The sequence below is a fragment of the Blennius ocellaris genome, assembly GCF_963422515.1.
Source record: "Blennius ocellaris genome assembly, chromosome: 16".
NCBI classification, from domain to species: Eukaryota; Metazoa; Chordata; class Actinopteri; order Blenniiformes; family Blenniidae; genus Blennius; species Blennius ocellaris.
In genome coordinates, this window is record NC_137665.1 from 19,624,572 (window position 1) to 19,645,448 (window position 20,877).

At 45.6% G+C, this 20,877-nt stretch overlaps 2 protein-coding genes across 2 annotated transcripts; both read right to left on the reverse strand.

Moving 5' to 3' along the window:
• Positions 1-1,481: 1,481 nt before the first annotated feature.
• On the reverse strand, positions 1,482-3,572 carry LOC308141288 (amine sulfotransferase-like; the record flags this gene model as incomplete). The annotated part of the gene is made up of 6 exons (XM_080511379.1): positions 1,482-1,602; positions 1,704-1,875; positions 2,249-2,343; positions 2,799-2,925; positions 3,140-3,345; positions 3,431-3,572. 6 exons carry the CDS (start codon positions 3,570-3,572, stop codon positions 1,493-1,495), a joined length of 852 nt encoding a protein of 283 aa, XP_080367505.1. The 3' UTR covers positions 1,482-1,492.
• Positions 3,573-16,229: 12,657 nt separating this feature from the next.
• Positions 16,230-19,913, reverse strand: LOC308141809 (amine sulfotransferase-like; the record flags this gene model as incomplete). Its single annotated transcript, XM_080512034.1, has 6 exons — positions 16,230-16,339; positions 16,441-16,612; positions 18,654-18,748; positions 19,140-19,266; positions 19,481-19,686; positions 19,772-19,913. The coding sequence occupies 6 exons, from the start codon at positions 19,911-19,913 to the stop codon at positions 16,230-16,232; spliced, it is 852 nt and encodes a 283-aa protein (XP_080368160.1).
• Between the last annotated feature and the right edge of the window lie 964 nt (positions 19,914-20,877).

Here is a 20,877-nt window from a genome sequence, read left to right on the forward strand (position 1 = left end):
TGCTCTTTCAGTACTAAAACAAAAACATTACTACTACATCAATGGTGTAGCTAGCATGGACCAACATGCTAACTACACCATTTCCATGTAAATGGACAGTGTTTTCAAAACCTTGTGTAAAAGTAAAACTTTTCTGAAACAATGCCTTTTAACTACACATATTGTCATGGTAGTGGAGTATTAGAATTAAACTAATACAAGGACTACTAATTAACACTTTGGGAGTCGAGTTATTTTTCAGGCTATTGAAGAACACAAATACTGGAAATAGGAAAAGATACAATCTTTTATAGACACAGAAACTGCAGCATCACTGATGCGTGAATCAAACTCTGAGTGGTGTGACCTCATGTGGCGTAAAGGTTTATTGTTTGGTTAATTATTTGCTGGTCATCTTGCCCACAGGCCCTTCATTCTGCAGATAGCTGCTGTTTGTGTGTCCTTCAGAGGGCAGGAGGTGGAACAATGCAATTAATGAGAACATTTTATTTCTCAAACAAAAGGAGAATTCCCACCATCCCGGCCCTTGGAGACAATTCCAGTGACTTTTCACAGTGTTGTTCTTTGCATTCTGGCTCGGGCTGTGATCCAAATCCACTGAGAGTCTCCACCGACTTACTGTTTCAGCATAATTCAGGTAATGGTGATCATGTGATCTGGTGATCTCCGTTGGCACAATCCCATTAAAATCTGGATTTACATTGAGTTTTATGGTCATCAATGTAAAGTTCTTTTATTACAAGTCCTGTTTTAAGTTAATGACAGACATGAGCAGAAAGTGAGGGAATGTTTAATTTGTCTCTTATGTAGAATCAGTATGAGTGTCAGTACCGCTGCCATGCTGTAGGGGGCGATGCTGAGCACACAGGTCCCTGCTTTTCTTTGAATGGAGTCGACATTTATTCACTTACTTGGTTTGAGTCTGTCATCTGTTCACTTGAAAAAACTGGGTCGACTCCATTTTCACATTTTTACTTTTGTTTTTGGAGAAAACTTCGATATGACACATGAAACACAATGCAAACTGATAATTGCAGAGTTCATTTATGCTCTTTGACTTAGACAAAGTTAAAATTGTAAGTTTTAGTGTCCCATTAATGGTCCAGTGTTCCTCCCTCCAGACTGTCAATAAAATATACACAAGGCTGACATTTATTCTAAAGATATTTATTAATAAGACCGGTCCATGAAAATATTGTCTGACATTAAACCATCCCTGGCACAAAAAAGATTGGGGACCGCTGGTCTAGTGGACAGACAAATCAAGTTGGATTGTTATTCTCCTGGACTTGGTACTTTTATTTTGACAGCCACTATAAAAAGGACTGGGAGTCATGCCACCACGGAGTTTGTTCCGATTGCCTCTACTGAGCATGTGCAGAATTACTAGCTACTACCAGGAGCAGAAAAGTTGCATTTTCCCCGTTGCCATGGAGACAGAGTTTGGAGCGCATCTGATCACACGACAACGGCCAAAGTGCGGCGACTCGGTTTACTCCCAGATGAACTTCAGTGACAAGTGGCCAAGTTTCTCCTGAAGGAGCCGGTCCACTTCCCGGCTCTGTTCGGCAGTCAGAACGTTCTTCCAGTCACCGATCCGGCCTGCCGTGAAAGAGAATGCCAGACCCAATCATTGGCCACATCCGGCCCACTATGAGAAGTTGCTCTTCAGGATCGGCCATGAAAGATGGACGTCACGTTACCTTTGCGCATGAAGTTCGCTTGAATCTGGTCTTGTGGTACAAACTCGTAGTTTGCCTTCTGATCTTTCTTCATGTTCTTGAATGTAGACTTCTCTACGACTTGCTCGACGGCGGCGTCGCTCAGATTCTTCCCCAAGAAGCTGCAGATCTTTTGCACGGCTCCTTTTAGGTCCTAAAAGAAGCAAAGAAAACATTAAAAACATGAGATATTTTACTTTATGGACTCCATTTTTGAGCCGATTGTTCGCTAACACATGGTGGAGACCGAAGACAATCGTCCTCTCTGATGACCTCCATTTGGAATGTAGTTTCTTGTGGTCCGCCATCTTGTTTTGTAGTTTCATCTCTCACTCTCACACACACACACAAAGCTATATATAGGTAGTTAGTTATTATATTTACAATGAAAAAAAATACATACACAGATTCTGTCTTTGATCACTATTAATCATTATCGGTGCCTCATAAGGATCACCAGGTCCCATCTATGTTGCATTTGGTTAAGAAATCCCTGCAAAAGTGAGAAGAACAGACGAAAGACTGACCAGGATCATGTCCTCATAGGTGAGGAAGAGGATGTTGTACTGGTCTCTGGTGGAATGCCAGTCTCTGATGTGGTCAAACCACGACGATGCTCCAACTGGGGAAGAGTTGATAAACTGGTTTTGGACTTTGTGTGAAAACGGAAATGAAAACGCCAGACCAAATCATTGGCCACATCCGGCCCACTATGAGAAGTTGCTCTTCAGGAAAACGGAAATGATCAAAGCTTTAACCTGACAAACATCAGGAAGTCTGAATGAATGAATGACGACAGGAAGTCAAACTGAACGACACTTCAATCTAAAAGGATATGGAAACCAAAGACTGGCCTCCGTTTTACAACCATCACTTTTACTGATCTTAAACTATCGCAATGCAAAACAATTTGATCTGGTTTTGTTTTGGACGACCGTCATACTAGGAACAAAATGAAAGACGTTGTCTTGGTCTGAGCCCCCCAGAGCATCTTAAGACCAAGTCAAGACCAAGACCAAAGTCCTGGTCTTAATCTCGGTCTCGGTCCATCAAAGTCCTGGTCCTAAGGTTTCTCACCGTCCCCCTTCAGGAAGTTCTGGACAAACTGCTGGATGCTGGTTGGCGTCTCCAGGACTGAACTTTCATTGCTGAAGTGATAATAGGAGGCAATGTTGTCTTTTGGATTCCGCATCACGTAGACAATCTGAGGAGAAAGTTTAAGTCAATACATGGTGTTTAGACCAGGATTACCAGGGACTTCGAAACAGATAGTAGTAGGAAACAGTAGGAATACTGTAAAGTAAGTCCAGCTAAAAAGCAAAACAACTGTGTGCAAGTAAAACAAGTACTGATAAGATTTGCTACTTTGAGTCACCCAAGATCTGCCATACATGAATTAAAAGCTCAATTTAACAGACCTTGGCCTCCTTGTTCTTTAGTCCCGGAGGCATGAGAGCCGGAGTGAGGTGGGAGGCGAAGAGTCGAGGCGACGGCCTCTTGGAGTAATCGTCCCGACCCTCCATCTCTTCCAGCCAGGGCATCTGCTCCAAGTTGTTTGGATATTCGTTCAGGCCTCCGGCCAGCTCACAGATGGAGATGATGATTTGCTGGGTCCAGATGGTTCCTGGTGCCGGTGGGAACAACTGATCAGTCCAGAGAACTGGGAGCAAAAGACTGAGGTAATGAAGGCCTCGCTTTCCTCAACAAACCTGACTTTGGGTAGGTGACCAGGAAGATGTCGCTGTCTCGAACTTCGAAGCTTTGCAGAGAATCGATGTGCTCAATGGTCGTCGTACCGACGGCGAAGTTGTAGTTTTTGTAGCGGTAGAGGTACTCGTTGAGCTTCTCCATGTTGCTTCTTAACAGCAAAAGGCAGAAACCAAATGACTGGGTGGAAGGTGAAGCTGTAAGGGTCAGATGGACCCTGGACTTTGTCTCGTACGCGACAGCGGTAGTAAACACTGCTCCGACCCACAGTCATCCACGCTGCGTTCAAGATCCCTGAAGTTCAGCAAATCTCCTGTTGGTACTTTAAAAAAACTGTTGAAGGCTCCTGCTTTAGTGTAATCGTATAAACTTTGAACCATGTGATTTACAGGTGAACCGGCTTTTCATTTTTATTCTCCGGGGTATTTTGCTCTGCGGTGTGGATGTTCGCTTATACAAAAAGTTTTAATTAAAAAAACGACGGTGGAGCAACAAAGGACTGCTACGCTATCGCTAAGCTATCCATGAGTAACAGTTCCTGCGGCCAATCAAAGTGTGCCGAACATCCGAACCAGTCAAAATGTCATGTTCTCTCCAGAGGAAGTTGCAGGATGAAGGTGTCGGAACGATTTTCATGTTTGATTTCAGAACATTTAAGAGAAACTGAATACGTTAGAAAACGTAATAGGAATGACGGGATCTGAAGCAGTAAGTTACCATAACATTTTGGTGCTTTTGATTAGAAAGTCATTAAAACTGTGACAAAATATATGAACACCGTTTGGCCTCCGTTTGCAATAAAACTCCACACCGGTTACACAAAGGTTTCTTCCTGTTAGATGTTTTTTTTTCCCTGCGTTGTGATTTTTGTTCAATGAAGAGATCTCAGAACCAGGCCTGTCTTCTGGATCACTTTTATTCTGTTCCTGTTCCAATGAAAAACATAACATGAGCTGGTGTGCCCTCATCAGCAACTCTCTTCTTCCTCTCCGACAGTGCAGATTACAGCTCCCCATAATTATACATGTACAATAATAACTAATGTCTTACAAAAAAACACTATTATAAAACATAACGATCAACATAAATTGAGACACATAAATATCAATACAAATATAATGCTTAGAAAAGTAATTCCAAATAAATTAAATATATGAATGGCAAAATAAATGAAAGCATCCAGAAAACATATATGTTGCACCTAACACATTATGTTTTTCATTAGAACAGGTACGAGAATAGCTGATTATGTTATTTGTTTTGTTCTATAACATGAGCTGGTGAGCCCTCATCAGCAACTCTCCTCTCCCTCTGCAAGCAAACGGAACACGCATTTAGACTGATGGAAGAAGCCGACTGCTAAGCTAACATAGCAGTTAGCTTTTCACCTCCCACTGCCGTATAAGTACATTTTTTATGCACAGAACGTGACTAAACTCAAGGAACATAATTTTCACACTGGTCACAATCACCCACAACACTCAACACAACTTTGAAGACCTGAATCCTAGCTTACAAACTTTAACAAAGAGGAGCGCGCTCAAACTCCGACATACCTCCGACAGTGCAGAATACAGGTCTGACCGGAATGTGCATGCACGAAGCACCTTGCCGCAACCACACACATAAAAAAAAACCTTAAAGGGACAGTCACGAGACCAGCACACATGAGCATGAAACAAAACTAACAAGTTATTTTAGTGAAATACTACAGTTGTTCGTGACAGTGTTACATTTGCATAAACCATAGTCGCAAATAAATCTATTGCTCAGGCGGATATTATGGGTATTTTTCTGTTAAAAGCAGCTACAAACGACTGTGTTGTATTTGGTGCTAGTAAATTAGTTGAATTGAATTGCTCCCCCTTGAACTGCAACCTTATCGTGGTGGGGGAGTTTGAGCACCCGAATGACCCTCGGAGCTATGTTGTCGGGGGGCTTGCCCCCCTAGTAGGGTCTCCCAAAGCAAACAGGTCCGAGGTGACGGGTCAGACCAAAAGCAGTTCAACACACCCCTATGAACACACATCAGAGGAGAGCAGTGACGTCGCCTGGTTTGGCGCAGCCGGGGCCACACCCTGGAGCCAGGCCCGGGGTGGAGGCTCGCACGCGAGCGCCTGGTGGCCGGGTTCTTGCCCGCGGGACTTGGCCGGGCTCAGCCCGAAGGGACGACACGGGCCCCTCCTCCTCATCCTCCTGTTGGCCCACCACCTACAGAGGCTGCCGTAGGGGTCGGGTGCATTGTGGATTGGGTGGCAGTCGACGGCAGGGACCTCGACGACCCGATCCCCGGACACAGACTCTGGCTTTTGGGACATGTAATGGGACCTCGCTGGGGGGGAAGGAGCCCGAGCTTGTGAGGGAGGCCGAGAGATACCGTCTAGATATAGTCGGGCTCACCTCCACTCACAGCTTGGACTCTGGAACCAAGCTCCTCGACAGGGGCTGGATACTCCACTTCTCTGGAGTTGCCCGCGGTGTAAGGCGGCGGGCTGGAGTGGGCTTGCTTATTGCCCCACAGCTCAGCCGCCATGTGTTGGAGTTCACCCCGGTGAACGAGAGGGTTGCGTCCCTACGCCTTCAAGTAGGGGACAGGTCTCTGACTGTTGTCTCGGCCTATGCACCGAACAGCACCGAACAGCCCCTGTGTGGGCAATCACAGTGAGACTTGGAAGGGGGTGATTGGGAGGAACGGCCTCCCCAATCTGAAACCGAGCGGTGTTCTGTTATTGGACTTCTGTGCTAGTCACAGTTTGTCCATAACGAACACCATGTTCGAGCACAGGGATGTCCATAAGTGCATGTGGCACCAGGACACCCTAGGCCGGAGGTCAATGATAGACTTTGTGGTCGTGTCATCTGATCTCCGGCCGCGTGTCTTGGACACTCAGGTAGAGAGAGGGGCAGAGCTGTCAACTGATCACCACCTGGTGGTGAGTTGGATGCGCTGGACTGGGAGGAGGCCAGATAGACTCGGCAGGCCCAAACGTGTTATGAGGGTCTGCTGGGAACACCTGGCCGAGCCTTCCGTCCGCGCAGTTTTCAACTCCCACCTCCGGGAGAGCTTCTCACAGATCCCGAGGGAGGTTGGAGACATTGAGTCCGAGTGGACCATGTTCTCCACTTCCATTGTTGAAGCTGCTGCTCGGAGCTGTGGCTACAGGGTCTCTGGCGCCTGTCGTGGCAACAATCCCCGAACCTGGTGGTGGAAACCGGAAGTAAGGGATGCCGTCAAGCTGAAGAAGGAGTCCTATCGGGCGCTCTTAGCTCATAGGACTCCCGAGGCAATCGACAGATACCGGCAGGCCAAGCGAGCCGCAGCCCGGGCTGTGGTGGAGGCAAAAACTCGGGTCTGGGAGGAGTTCGGAGAGGCCATGCAGGAGGACTTTCGGTCGGCCTCGAGGAAATTCTGGCAAACCGTCCGGCGCCTTAGACGGGGGAAGCAGTTCTCCACCAACACTGTTTACAGTGGAAGTGGGGAGCTGTTGACCTCAACTGGGGATATTGTTGGTGGAATACTTCGAGGACCTCCTCAATCCCACCACCACGTCTTCCATTGAGGAAGCAGAGGCTGGGTTCTCGGAGGTGGACTCGTCCATTTCCCAAGCTGAAGTCACCGAGGTTGCTGTGAAGCTCCTCGGTGGCAAGGCACCAGGTGTGGATGAGATTCGCCCAGAGTTCCTTAAGTCTCTGGATGTGCAGAGACTGTCGTGGCTGACTCGTCTCTGCAACATCGCGTGGCGGGCGGGGACAGTACCTCTGGACTGGCAGACCGGGGTGGTGGTCCCTCTTTTCAAGAAGGGGGATCGGAGGGTGTGTTCCAACTACAGAGGGATCACACTCCTCAGCCTCCCCGGAAAAGTCTACTCCAGGGTACTGGAGAGGAGGGTCCGGCCGTTAGTCGAACCTCGGATCCAAGAGGAACAATGCGGTTTTTGTCCTGGTCGTGGAACACTGGACCAGCTCTATACCCTCCACCAGGTGCTTGAGGGTTCGTGGGAGTTCGCCCAACCAGTCCACATGTGTTTTGTGGATCTGGAGAAGGCGTTCGACCATGTCCCCCGAGATGTCCTATGGGGGGTGCTCCGGGAGTATGGAGTCCGGGGTCCCTTGTTGAGGGCTGTTCGGTCTTTGTATTCCCGGAGTAGGAGTCTGGTTCGCATTGCCGGCAGTAAATCGGACCTGTTCCCAGTGCACGTTGGCCTCCGGCAGGGGTGTCCTTTATCACCGGTTCTGTTCATCACCTATATGGACAGAATTTCTAGGCACAGCCGGGGGCCGGAGGGGGTCAAGTTTGGGGACCACAGGATCTCATCTCTGCTATTTGCGGATGATGTGGTCCTGTTGGCCCCATCAAACCTGGATCTCCAGCGTGCACTGACACGGTTCGCAGCCGAGTGTGAAGCAGCTGGGATGAAGATCAGCACCTCTAAATCCGAGGCCATGGTTCTCGACCGGAAAAAGGTGGCTTGCCCCCTCCAGGTCGGTGGAGTGCCCTTGTCCCAAGTGGAGGAGTTCAAGTATCTTGGGGTCTTGTTCACGAGTGGGGGAAAGATGGAGCGTGAGATCGACTGGCGGATCGGTGCAGTGTCTGCAGTTATGCGGATGTTGTATCGGTCCGTCATGGTGAAGAAGGAGCTGAGCCAAAAAGCGAAGCTCTCGATTTACCGGTCGATCTTCGTTCCTACCCTCACCTATGGTCATGAGCTATGGGTCATGACCGAAAGAACGAGATCCCGGATACAAGCGGCTGAAATGAGCTTCCTCCGTAGGGTGGCTGGGTGCACCCTTAGAGATAGGGGGCGGAGCTCAGTCACCCTTTGAGATAGGGTGAGGAGCTAAGCCACCAGGGAGGAGCTCGGAGTAGAGCCGCTGCTCCTCCACATCGAGAGGAGCCAGCTGAGGTGGCTCGGGCATCTGTTTCGGATGCCCCCCTGACGCCTCCCCAGGGAGGTGTTCCGGGCATGTCTCTCCAGTAGGAGGCCTCGGGGCAGACCCAGGACACGCTGGAGGGACTATGTCTCTCGGCTGGCCTGGGAACGCCTTGGGGTGCCACCGGAGGAGCTGGAGGAAGTGTCTGGGGTGAGGGAAGTCTGGGAAACTCTGCTCAGACTGCTGCCTCCGGGACCCGGCCCCGGATAAGCGGTAGACAATGGATGGATGGATGGATGGATGAATTGAATTGACTATGTGACTTCCAACTAGATTCATGATCTAAAAAAATTTCCTAAATTCAAAGGAATATTGCTTATTATCAAAACCTTCCAAGAAAGTTAAAACTGAGCAGAGAGCCTCTTTGAAGAACAGAGCAACCCAACTTATTGACATTTTCTTATTCACGGTTATGAATTTCACATCAAATTGTGAAGAAAAGACCAACTCTGCCTCTCTGAAGTGATGGCACCGTCTTCTGCTGTACATGTTGGAGTTACAGTATGTTTGACCTTTAAACTAAATGGGTTTTTTGCTTTGTCAAGCTATTCTGACCTGAGCGTTCTCCATGTGCTGCTCTGACGTTTCGTTTCAGGTTTTAAACATGGACCCAGTGAGTGATGTCCACCTAAAGGATGAGAACCGAGAGGAAGAGCCAACTGAGGCCCCCCCTTTGAAGAGAGGATGATTGCAGTCAGGAATCCTCCACTGGGATTGGCCCAGAGACGACAGGAAGTGCGCCGAAGGAGGGACCGTCTCTTAAGAATGAAATTCACTGCACACGTTTCCATCACCATCAGTGTTGGAGGAGCGCCAGCCAGAGCCCGTACCAATCCTCTGGTGACTCTGTTCTTGTCAATGAATACTTGTGTAAACTATAACCAGCTCAGATCGGTCCTCTCAGTCTGCCACAGACTGAGACACACAGAAGACCTGATCATTTCTAACTTTTTTATGAATTCATTTCAGACAGAAATGTTCAAAATACATTTACATAAAAATTTCTGGAAAAATACAATTATAGTATATGAAAACATGTATTTACACAAAACAAATAATCTATCCATACTTATGTACAAGTCATTTATTAATCTAATCTAAATTCAAATCAAGAGCTGCTCAAAGCTGTCAAAGTGTTCAAAGCAGCTGGTTGGTGGCGACTGGTCTGGAGAGTCCAGCGTCTCTGCTGGAGAGTCTGAACGGTCCGACGTCTCTGCTGACTGGCCGAGTGACGGGACAGTGACGGATGGGGCGACGACTGTCCCTGCTGCCAAGTCTGTGAGGTTATGAATTCATAAATATATTAATTAGCATAATCAATCATTTGGTTTAAAGGCATTTAAGAACCGTGAAGGAGTTCTTCACTCACCACTTTCAAAAGTCAACACCAGCATGTCGACGTCGTCAGAGCTGTAGTTCTGTAGCTCCAGCTCAGTGGACGGTGACCATGGCTGGAGGCTGGGAGGCACAACTTCAGGCTCCACAATGCTGGGCGTCACGATGATGGCGTCTGGGAGGCAGGGAGTCTCCAGAGCAGGGTCTGGGGTCCTGGGCTTCTCGACCGCCGCCGCGATGACTTTAGGAATTAATCAATATAGTAATTAGTACAGTTAATTATCATTTGGTTTCATGTCATTTAAGAACCATAAAGGAGTTCTTCACTCACCACTTTCAAAAGCCGACAACAGTTGGTCGATGTCATCATAACTGTCGTTCTGCAGCTCCACCTCAGTGGACGGTGACCACGACTGGACTCTGGGAGGCAGAACTTCAGGCTCCACAATGCTGGGTGTCACCATGATGGAGTCTGGGAGGCAGGGATCCCTCAGAGTCTCCAGAGCAGAGTCTGGGACGCTGGGCTCTTCGACCGCCACCTCTGTGAATTTAGGAATTAATCAATATAGTAATTAGTACAGTTAATTATCATTTGGTTTCAAGTCATTTGAGAACCATAAAGGAGTTCTTCACTCACCACTTTCAAAAGCCGACAACAGTTGGTCGATGTCAAAGCTGTCGTTCTGCAGCTCCACCTCAGTGGACGGTGACCACGACTGGAGGCTGGGAGGCACAACTTCAGGCTCCACAATGCCAGGTGTCACCATTACAGGGACTGGGATGCAGTATTCCTTCATAGCCTCCGGAGCAGAGTCTAAGAGGATGGGCACGTCGTCCTCTATCTCTATGACTTCAGGAATTAATCAATAGTGTAATTAGTACAGTTAATTATTATTTGGTTTCAAGTCATTTAAGAACCATAAAGGAGTTCTTCACTCACCACTTTCAAAAGCCGACAACAGTTGGTCGATGTCAAAGCTGTCGTTCTGCAGCTCCACCTCAGTGGACTGTGACCACGACTGGAGGCTGGGAGGCACAACTTCAGGCTCCACAATGCCAGGTGTCACCATTACAGGGACTGGGATGCAGTATTCCTTCATAGCCTCCAGAGCAGAGTCTAAGATGATGGGCACGTCGGCCGCCACCTCTATGACTTCAGGAATTAATCAATAGTGTAATTAGTACAGTTAATTATTATTTGGTTTCAAGTCATTTAACAATCATATGGATTCTTAAATTACCATCATTGAAATGAGACTCCTGCTGGTTGACAGTGTAGGTCTGCCTATCAAAATTAGTATATTTTGGCCAATCTGGGAGGCTCCGGGGCTTTGATGGTGGAGGCATCGAATGGTTTTCTCGATCTTGGAGCGTGGCCTCTATTTTCGCCTGCTCATAATATTGAGCCTGCTCTTCATCGGTCATTTGGTTCCACTGTGGAATAACGACAACACACTGTCAGGACACACACTGCTGCACAACTACAAGCCAGCTGAACACAAACATGAAATTAATCCCAAAACAAACCAATTGTGATGAACTTGTGACTTCTCTGAAGCGCAGAGGAGAAAAAAACACTCACCATCTCTGCCAGGGCCTTGGTCAACCTCATGCCCCTCCATGTGATGACTTTCCTCTGCTCCCTCTGGAAGACCATGAAGGCGTTGAGGGGCCTTTTAGCACGCGGCCGGTCATCATCCTGCTGGTTCTGATGCTTTCTCTTCCTACTAACACACATCAGAAAAACACAGTGAGTTCCTATGTCTTCTTGTATTTAAATGCTGTTCACACAAACAGATTCTGATCATCAGACACTTGAGTAAGAAAGCAGACACCTGATCCACTTCCCTTCAGACCAAGCACAAGTCAACGTGGAGGAAAGAACATTTAGGCCAAAACTTACTTTGGTTTGGAGACGGCGTGAACTTGTGGGACCATCGTGCAGACGGGCTTTCCATTCCTACACACACAAGAAAACCCACACCTTTAGCTCATGGCAGTGTTTGATACAGAAGCTGTGTTCACGTGGGCGTGATGGACTCACGCTATTCTGACAGGAGTCGGGTTTGGCACCATGTTTGGAGCGAAGTGGCTCACTGGTCCATAGTTCCACGGGCCGGCCTGGCCGTACCGCTGAGCTAGCCGTGAGCTGTTGAGACCAGCCCTCAGGGGCTTCTGCTGCTGCAGCGCAGGAGCCACTGCTGCGTTAGTCCAACCACCGTATCCTCTACCCAACACACCCTCAACACTGCTGAAGGTCTGAGGGAAGATGGCCGCTCCAGGACCAGGTGGAGGGCTGGTACTGGACCCGGTGGAGGTCGAACCAGGAGACAAGGGCCAGGAGCAGATGGAGCTGGAGGTGGAGGGAGGAGGGGAGTCGCTCAGGAGGGCCTCAATCCAATCCATCATCACTTGGTTCAGAAAACTGACGTCTGGGATCCTGTTGATAAAGAACCAACAGTGAGCCTGACTGATACTGAGACACTAACATCTTATATTATTCCTTCACATCAAGAGACCAGAGATCAGATTCTATCAGAAGTTTGAGCTGAAACAGAAATTAGCAACACAAAACAAACCAAAAAGATAATTTATGGGATATGACATAATATCACAGAGATGAGAGCAAAATTAACTATAAATTAAAGGAACATTTTAGTAAACACACTTTGGTGGCTAAAATAAATTCTAATTTCTAACAGCTTGATGTTTTAACATTGGGTTTAGGTCTCTGTGAATCATATTGGAGGACAATTTGACACGGAAATCACATTATCCTGATACCTTCTCAATACTAACTCCATCAATGGACAACGCAACTTTGTCTTTACCTATTTTAGCAAAAAACAATAAATATATACTCACTTCTCTTGTTCAACGACTGGTTTTAAAGAAGTTAAGAGGCTGGCAGCTCAAAAATAGTTGAAGTTGTTGTGAAAAAGATTTGTGGACTGGTCAGCTCTGAGAACAAGAGACACTGTATGCGAAAAGCCCATCAGTCTTGTCAGCTGTTTGATCATGTCAAAGGCTCAGTGCAACATCAAAGGAATGAAAGGACTTAAGCCCCGCCCAATTGGGCCTTTGATGTCTGCCACCATCTGTAATGATTAATTTGTAGTTCTACCATCTCTGTAAGTTTTATTGACTCTGATTTAGGAAATTATGTCTAAATTGAACTCTGTAGATGATTCAATTTGCTCTTTTCTGCATTAAGAACAAAGGCAATAAATGCTTCATATATGTTTAACCCCACACAGGGGACATGAGTGAACACTACAGGATTCTACAACATATTTACCTTTCCAGTGTTGTTCTTTACATTTCATAATGTCATTGTGGATACAGTGACAGACAGTGTCCAGACAAGGTCTTCTGCCAATGCAAAACGTTGCTACGGTTTGACCAAAGTTTTGAGTGTCTTGACCGGCAAAACCTGAGCTAAGCAGACATTTGATTATTTCTTCTAGCGCTGAGCTGGTTGAGTCCGTTTTCCCTCACAAGACCAGAGAGCTCCAGTGAAAGAGGCAGTAATGTCTGTGAGTGTGTGTTTTGAGTTTTAGTTATGTTTTAATTTAATGCATTATGGTTGACTACAACTCTAACTTCATGCCTCTGTGGATGAACCCGGTGGTGGCGTACATAACTGGCACAATGGACTCTTTGGACACTTTTTCTTTTTGTCACATTTCTGATTCCCAGCAAGAAAAGACCATTAAGATGCAGTTCATTAAAGAAAAACTACAATGATACTCAGCCTTTGGACGATCTGTGGCGTGAACGGGGTAGGCAGTGGATGCTTCTTCGTGTTTTGGAGAAGAGGATCCTCGTTGACGGCACGCCTGAACCAAACTGCTTCAGCAGAGTGTTCTCCAGCTTGGCCATCTTTCTGAGTTTAATGCTGCAGTCCTAAATGGACACGTAAACACAGTGATAATTTGACTGCCTGACTTTGTTTATTATCAAAAAACACGGCAGAAGCACTTTTGCACTGAGCTTCTTGTCTGCCGTGCAATTGAGTTCCACGAACCCTGACAATTTCTGGATTGTCTGAATCAAAAGCTTCAGCATCAGGAGGAATGGAGGTGGAGAATGATAGTGCGTTTACGTAGGCTTCCATTATAAACGACTGTAGAGCTGCGTTCTGATTAAAGTTCTCTTTGGATGTTTTTAACCACAAAATGAGGCTTTTAATGGCTTCATGTCAGCTTTCATTTACAGTAGTGTGTCGTATTTTTTAGTTGCTAATGAACCAAAAGTGTCGCTTCATTCTAAAGTTCTGTGGTAAAACATATTAATGAAGCGTCTCGTAGCGGAGCTCAGCAGCCACACACAGTCTGCAGGCTGAAAGGCCGAATGCAAAAGGCAAACTTCACTTCCAGGTCTTGTTTCACGTTACGTCAGCTGCAGGAGATCTAGAATTTAGAAGCAGTTTTCCATTGTTTTCACAGTTTTCATGGTATCTTCACTGTAACTGACAGTGGAGGAGCTCTGCACCTGGAGAGCCGCGGCGCCGCCGTCAAGGAGGAAATGATCTGGTTCCCTCATATTAACTTCAGGGAACGACTGATGACATGGTTCCAACGTTTTATTTTTATTTCTCTATAACCACTCTGGTGCTCCGTGTTTGTTGTAGTTCTCAGAAAGTCAGTTCAGTGTTTCTTCCACCTTGTAGGTAGTCATTCCCCAGCTGATGACACATCTGACCCCAGCCTGGTTCCTCTCTGGACCAGCAATGAAGTGGAACCAGTGTAGCACCAGTTCAGCTCCTGTTAACAACCGGCTTTGGCAGTGGAAAGACAAAGAACTGGTACTAACTCTGGTTCTGGACCAGAACTAGAACCTGGTTCTTTCTGGTGGAAAATCCTCCACAGTGGTCATGTTTAGAGCTCATTGTTCTCTACTGTGTGTGTGTGTGTGTGTGTGTGTGTGTGTGTGTGTGTGTGTGTGTGTGTGTGTGTGTGTGTGTGTGTGTGTGTGTGTGTGTGTGTGTGTGTGTGTGTGTGTGTGTGTGTGTGTGTGTGTGTGTGTGTGTGTGTGTGTGTGGTGCTCTTTCAGTACTAAAACAAAAACATTACTACTACATCAATGGTGTAGCTAGCATGGACCAACATGCTAACTACATCATTTCCATGTGAATGGACAGTGCTTTCAAAACCTTGTGTAAAAGTAAAACTTTTCTGAAACAATGCCTTTTAACTACAAATATTGTCATGGTAGTGGAGTATTAGAATTAAACTAATACAAGGACTACTAATTAACACTTTGGGAGTCGAGTTATTTTTCAGGCTATTGAAGAACACAAATACTGGAAATAGGAAAAGATACGATCTTTTATAGATACAGAAACTGCAGCATCACTGATGCGTGAATCAAACTGAGTGGTGTGACCTCACGTGGCGTAAAGGTTTATTGTTTGGTTAATTATTTGCTGGTCATCTTGCCCACAGGCCCTTCATTCTGCAGACAGCTGCTGTTTGTGTGTCCTTCAGAGGGCAGGAGGTGGAACAATGCAATCAATGAGAACATTTTATTTCTCAAACAAAAGGAGAATTCCCACCATCCCGGCCCTTGGAGACAATTCCAGTGACTTTTCACAGTGTTGTTCTTTGCATTCTGGCTCGGGCTGTGATCCAAATCCACTGAGAGTCTCCACCGACTTACTGTTTCAGCATAATTCAGGTAATGGTGATCATGTGATCTGGTGATCTCAGTTTGCACACTCCCATTAAAATCTGGATTTACATTGAGTTTTATGGTCATCAATGTAAAGTTCTTTTATTACAAGTCCTTTTTTAAGTTAATGACAGACATGAGCAGAAAGTGAGGGAATGTTTAATTTGTCTCTTATGTAGAATCAGTATGAGTGTCAGTACCGCTGCCATGCTGTAGGTGGCAATGCTGAGCACACAGGTCCCTGCTTTTCTTTGAATGGAGTCGACATTTATTCACTTACTTGGTTTGAGTCTGTCATCTGTTCACTTGAAAAAACTGGGTCGACTCCATTTTCACATTTTTACTTTTGTTTTTGGAGAAAACTTCGATATGACACATGAAACACAATGCAAACTGATAATTGCAGAGTTCATTTATGCTCTTTGACTTAGACAAAGTTAAAATTGTAAGTTTTAGTGTCCCATTAATGGTCCAGTGTTCCTCTCTCCAGACTGTCAATAAAATATACACAAGGCTGACATTTATTCTAAAGATATTTATTAATAAGACCGGTCCATGAAAATATTGTCTGACATTAAACCATCCCTGGCACAAAAAAGATTGGGGACCGCTGGTCTAGTGGACAGACAAATCAAGTTGGATTGTTATTCTCCTGGACTTGGTACTTTTATTTTGACAGCCACTATAAAAAGGACTGGGAGTCATGCCACCACGGAGTTTATTCCGATTGCCTCTACTGAGCATGTGCAGAACTACTAGCTACTATCAGGAGCAGAAAAGTTGCATTTCCCCCGTTGCCATGGAGACAGAGTTTGGAGCGCATGTGATCACACGACAACGGCCAAAGTGCGGCGACTCGGTTTACTCCCAGATGAACTTCAGTGACAAGTGGCCAAGTTTCTCCTGAAGGAGCCGGTCCACTTCCCGGCTCTGTTCGGCAGTCAGAACGTTCTTCCAGTCACCGATCCGGCCTGCCGTGAAAGAGAACGCCAGACCCAATCATTGGCCACATCCGGCCCACTATGAGAAGTTGCTCTTCAGGATCGGCCATGAAAGATGGATGTCACGTTACCTTTGCGCATATAGTTCCATTGAATCTGGTCTTGTGGTATAAACTCGTAGTTTGCCTTCGGGTCTTTCTTCATGTTCTTGAACGTAGACTTCTCTACGACTTGCTCGACGGCGGCGTCGCTCAGGTTCTTCCCCAAGAAGCTGCAGATCCTTTGCACGGCTCCTTTTAGGTCCTAAAAGAAGCAAAGAAAACATTGAAAACATGAGATATTTTAATTTATGGACTCCATTTTAGAGCCGATTGTTCGCTAACACATGGTGGAGACCGAAGACAATCGTCCTCTCTGATGACCTCCATTTGGAATGTAGTTTCTTGTGGTCCGCCATCTTGTTTTTGTAGTTTTATCTCACTCTCTCACACACTCACACACACACACACGCACGCGCACGCACACGCACACGCACACGCACACACACACACAGCTATATATACAGCTATGTTCAGAATAATAGCAGTCCAACATGACTAACCAGATAAATCACTGTTTTTGGTATAAAACATAACAATAAATGGAAAATAATTTACCAGCAGGTGTAGTGAAATCAGAGGAACCAACATACCCAACTTTGATGATATGAATACTCCTGGGTCTATGTAATTGACTAATTAAATAAAAGAGGCATGTTCAAAAAAAATAGCAGTGTGGAGTTTAATCTGTGAGATCATTCATTATGTGAAAGAAACAGATGTCAATCAGGTGGCCCTTATTTAAGGATGAAGCCAGCACATGTTGTGCATGCAATTCTCTGTGAAAACTGATGAAAGATGGGTCGTGCCAAACATTGTTCAGAAGAAAAGCGTGCTTTGATTAAAAAGTTGATTGGAGAGGGGAAAACGTATAAAAAAGTGCAGGGAATGATCAGCTGCTCAGCTAAAATGATCGCCAATGCTTTAAAATGGAAAGACAAACCAGAGAGACGTGGAAGAAAACGGAAGACTACCATGCGAATGGAGCGAAGGATAGTCAGAATGGGAAAGACTAAGCCAAGGGTCTGCTCCAGGGAGATCAGAGACGGTCTGAAGGTACCTGTAAGTGCTGGGACCATTAGAAGACGCTTATGTGAACCTAATCTACCAGCAAGAAGCCCCCGCAAAGTCCCACTGTTGTAAAAAAGACATTTGCTGAAGAGGATTGCATTTGCCAAACATCATGTCGACTGGCCTCTAGAGAAATGGAGAAACATTTTGTGGACTGATGAAAGTAAGATTGTTCTTTTTGGATCCAAGGGCCGCAGACAGTCAGACGACCCCCAAACCTTGAATACAAGCCACAGCACACTCTGAAGACTGTGAAGCATGGTGGTGCAAGCATCATGATATGGGGCTGTTTCTCTTACCATGGTGTCGGGCCTTTATATCGCATGCCAGGGATCATGGATCAATTTGGATACATCACAATACTTGAGGAGGTCATGCTGCCTTATGCCGAATGTGAATTGCCCCTGAAATGGGTGTTTCAACAGGACAATGACCCCAAACATACCAGTTAGCAAGCCAAATCTTGGTTCCAGACCAACAAAATTGACGTTATGGAGTGGCCAGCCCAATCCCCGGACCTTAATCCAATTGAGCACTTGTGGTGTGACATAAAATTTGCTGTTTCTGAGGCAAAACCCAAAAATGCAGAGGAATTGTGGAAGGTTGTCCAATCTTCCTGGGCTGGCATACCTGTTCAGAGGTGCCAGAGGTTGGTTGACTCCATGCAGCACAGATGTGCAGCAGTTATCAAAAACAGGGGTTATTCAACAAAATATTAGTTAACTAATTGTCAGGATTGCTAAATGTTAATATTTTTTCAGTTTATTTAGTAAATATTTGAGTTTGTAATGAGGAATGCTGACACTGCTATTTTTTTAATCACAGAAATATCACCTTTTCCTTCATATTCTGTAAAGTAATTAAATATTGATACTTTTTTCTTCATGATTTGTTGTGCAAAACCATGTGCAGCGTTCCTAATGAAAGAACATAAAAAATATTATAAGGAGTTTGAGCTTTATTCACTTTTTTAACAACACTGCTATTATTTTGAACATAGCTGTAGGTAGTTAGTTATTAATTATATTTACAATGGAAAAAAAATACATACACAGATTCTGTCTTTGATCATTATTAATCATTATCGGTGCCTCATAAGGATCACCAGGTCCCATCAATGTTGCATTTGGTTAAGAAATCCCTGCAAAAGTGAGAAGAACAGACGAAAGACTGACCAGGATCATGTCCTCGTAGGTGAGGAAGAGGATGTTGTACTGGTCTCTGGTGGAATGCCAGTCTCTGATGTGGTCAAACCACGACGATGCTCCAACTGGGGAAGAGTTGATAAACTGTCAGGTTAAAGATTTGATGAGACCATCATTTCCGTTTTCACACAAAGTCCAAAACCAAACATCAGGAAGTGTGAATGAATGAATGACGACAGGAAGCCAAACTGAACGACACTTCAATCTAAAAGGATATGGAAACCAAAGACTGGCCTCCGTTTTACAATCATCACTTTTACTGATCTTAAACTATCGCAATGCAAAACAATTTGATCTGGTTTTGTTTTGGACGATGTCATACTAGGAACAAAATGAAAGACGTTGTCTTGGTCTGAGCCCCCCAGAGCATCTTAAGACCAAGTCAAGACCAAGACCAAAGTCCTGGTCTTAATCTCGGTCTCAGCCCCTCAAAGTCCTGGTCATAAGGTTTCTCACCGTCCCCCTTCAGGAAGTTCTGGACAAACTGCTGGATGCTGGTTGGCGTCTCCAGGACTGAACTTTTATTGCTGAAGTGATAATAGGAGGCAATGTTGTCTTTTGGATTCCGCATCACGTAGACAATCTGAGGACAAAGTTTAAGTCAATACATGGTGTTTAGACCAGGATTACCAGGGACTTCGAAACAGATAGTAGTAGGAAACAGTAGGAATACTGTAAAGTAAGTCCAGTTAAAAAGCAAAACAACTGTGTGCAAGTAAAACAAGTACTGATAAGATTTGCTACTTTGAGTCACCCAAGATCTGCCATACATGAATTTAAAGCTAAATTTAACAGACCTTGGCCTCCTTGTTCTTCAGTCCCGGAGGCATGAGAGCCGGAGTGAGGTGGGAGGTGAAGAGTCGAGGCGACGGCCTCTTGGAGTAATCGTCCCGACCCTCCATCTCTTCCAGCCAGGGCATCTGCTCCAAGTTGTTTGGATATTCGTTCAGGCCTCCGGCCAGCTCACAGATGGAGATGATGATTTGCTGGGTCCAGATGGTTCCTGGTGCCGGCCGGAACAACTGATCAGTCCAGAGAACTGGGAGCAAAAGACCGAGGTAATGAAGGCCTCGCTTTCCTCAACAAACCTGACTTTGGGTAGGTGACCAGGAAGATGTCGCTGTCTCGAACTTCGAAGCTTTGCAGAGAATCGAGGTGCTCAACGGTCGTCGTACCGACGGCGAAGTTGTAGTTTTTGTAGCGGCAGAGGTACTCGTTGACCTTCTCCATGTTGCTTCTTAACAGCAAAAGGCAGAAACCAAATGACTGGGTGGAAGGGGAAGCTGTAAAGGGGTCAAATAGACCCTGGACTTTGTCTCGTACGCAACAGCAGTAGTAAACACTGCTCCGACCCACAGTCATCCACGCTGCGTTCAAGATCCCTGAAGTTCAGCAAATCTCCTGTTGGTACTTTAAAAAAACTGTTGAAGGCTCCTGCTTTAGTGTCTTTGCAAGCGTGTTGAGTGTCTGCCATGAGGCTCCATTAAGATGTTGAGAATTGTGTAGTTTCAGGAGTCGTCAGCCAGAAAGCCCGTGTTTCCTTGTTAAAACATGAATATTGGTGTTGGACCTCAGTTAAAACCAAATTCTTTTTTCATTCGGGCTCTTTGATCAAACCAGAACCACCCACAAGGGGGCGCATTGTTGTGAAAACAGAAGGCTAATATCATAAACCACCTCTAAAATGTAGCCGCCAACTGTGACGGGAATCGTATAAACTTTGAACCATGTGATTTACAGGTGAACCTGCTTTTCATTTTTATTCTCAATTTTAATTAAAAAAACGACGGTGGAGCGACAAAGGACTGCCACGCTATTGCTAAGCTATCCATGAGTAACAGTTCCTGCGGCCAATCAAAGTGTGCCGAACATCCGAACCAGTCAAAATGTCATGTTCTCTCCAGAGGAAGTTGCAGTATGAAGGTGTCGGAACGATCTTCATGTTTGATTTCAGAACATTTAAGAGAAACTGAATACGTTAGAAAACGTAATAGGAATGACGGGATCTAAAGCGGTAAGTTACCATAACATTTTGGTACTTTTGATTAGAAAGTCATTAAAACTGTAACAAAATATATGAACACCGTTTGGCCTCCGTTTGCAATAAAACTCCACACCGGTTACACAAAGGTTTCTTCCTGTTAGATGGTTTTCTTTCTCTGCGTTGTGATTTTTGTTCAATGAAGAGATCTCA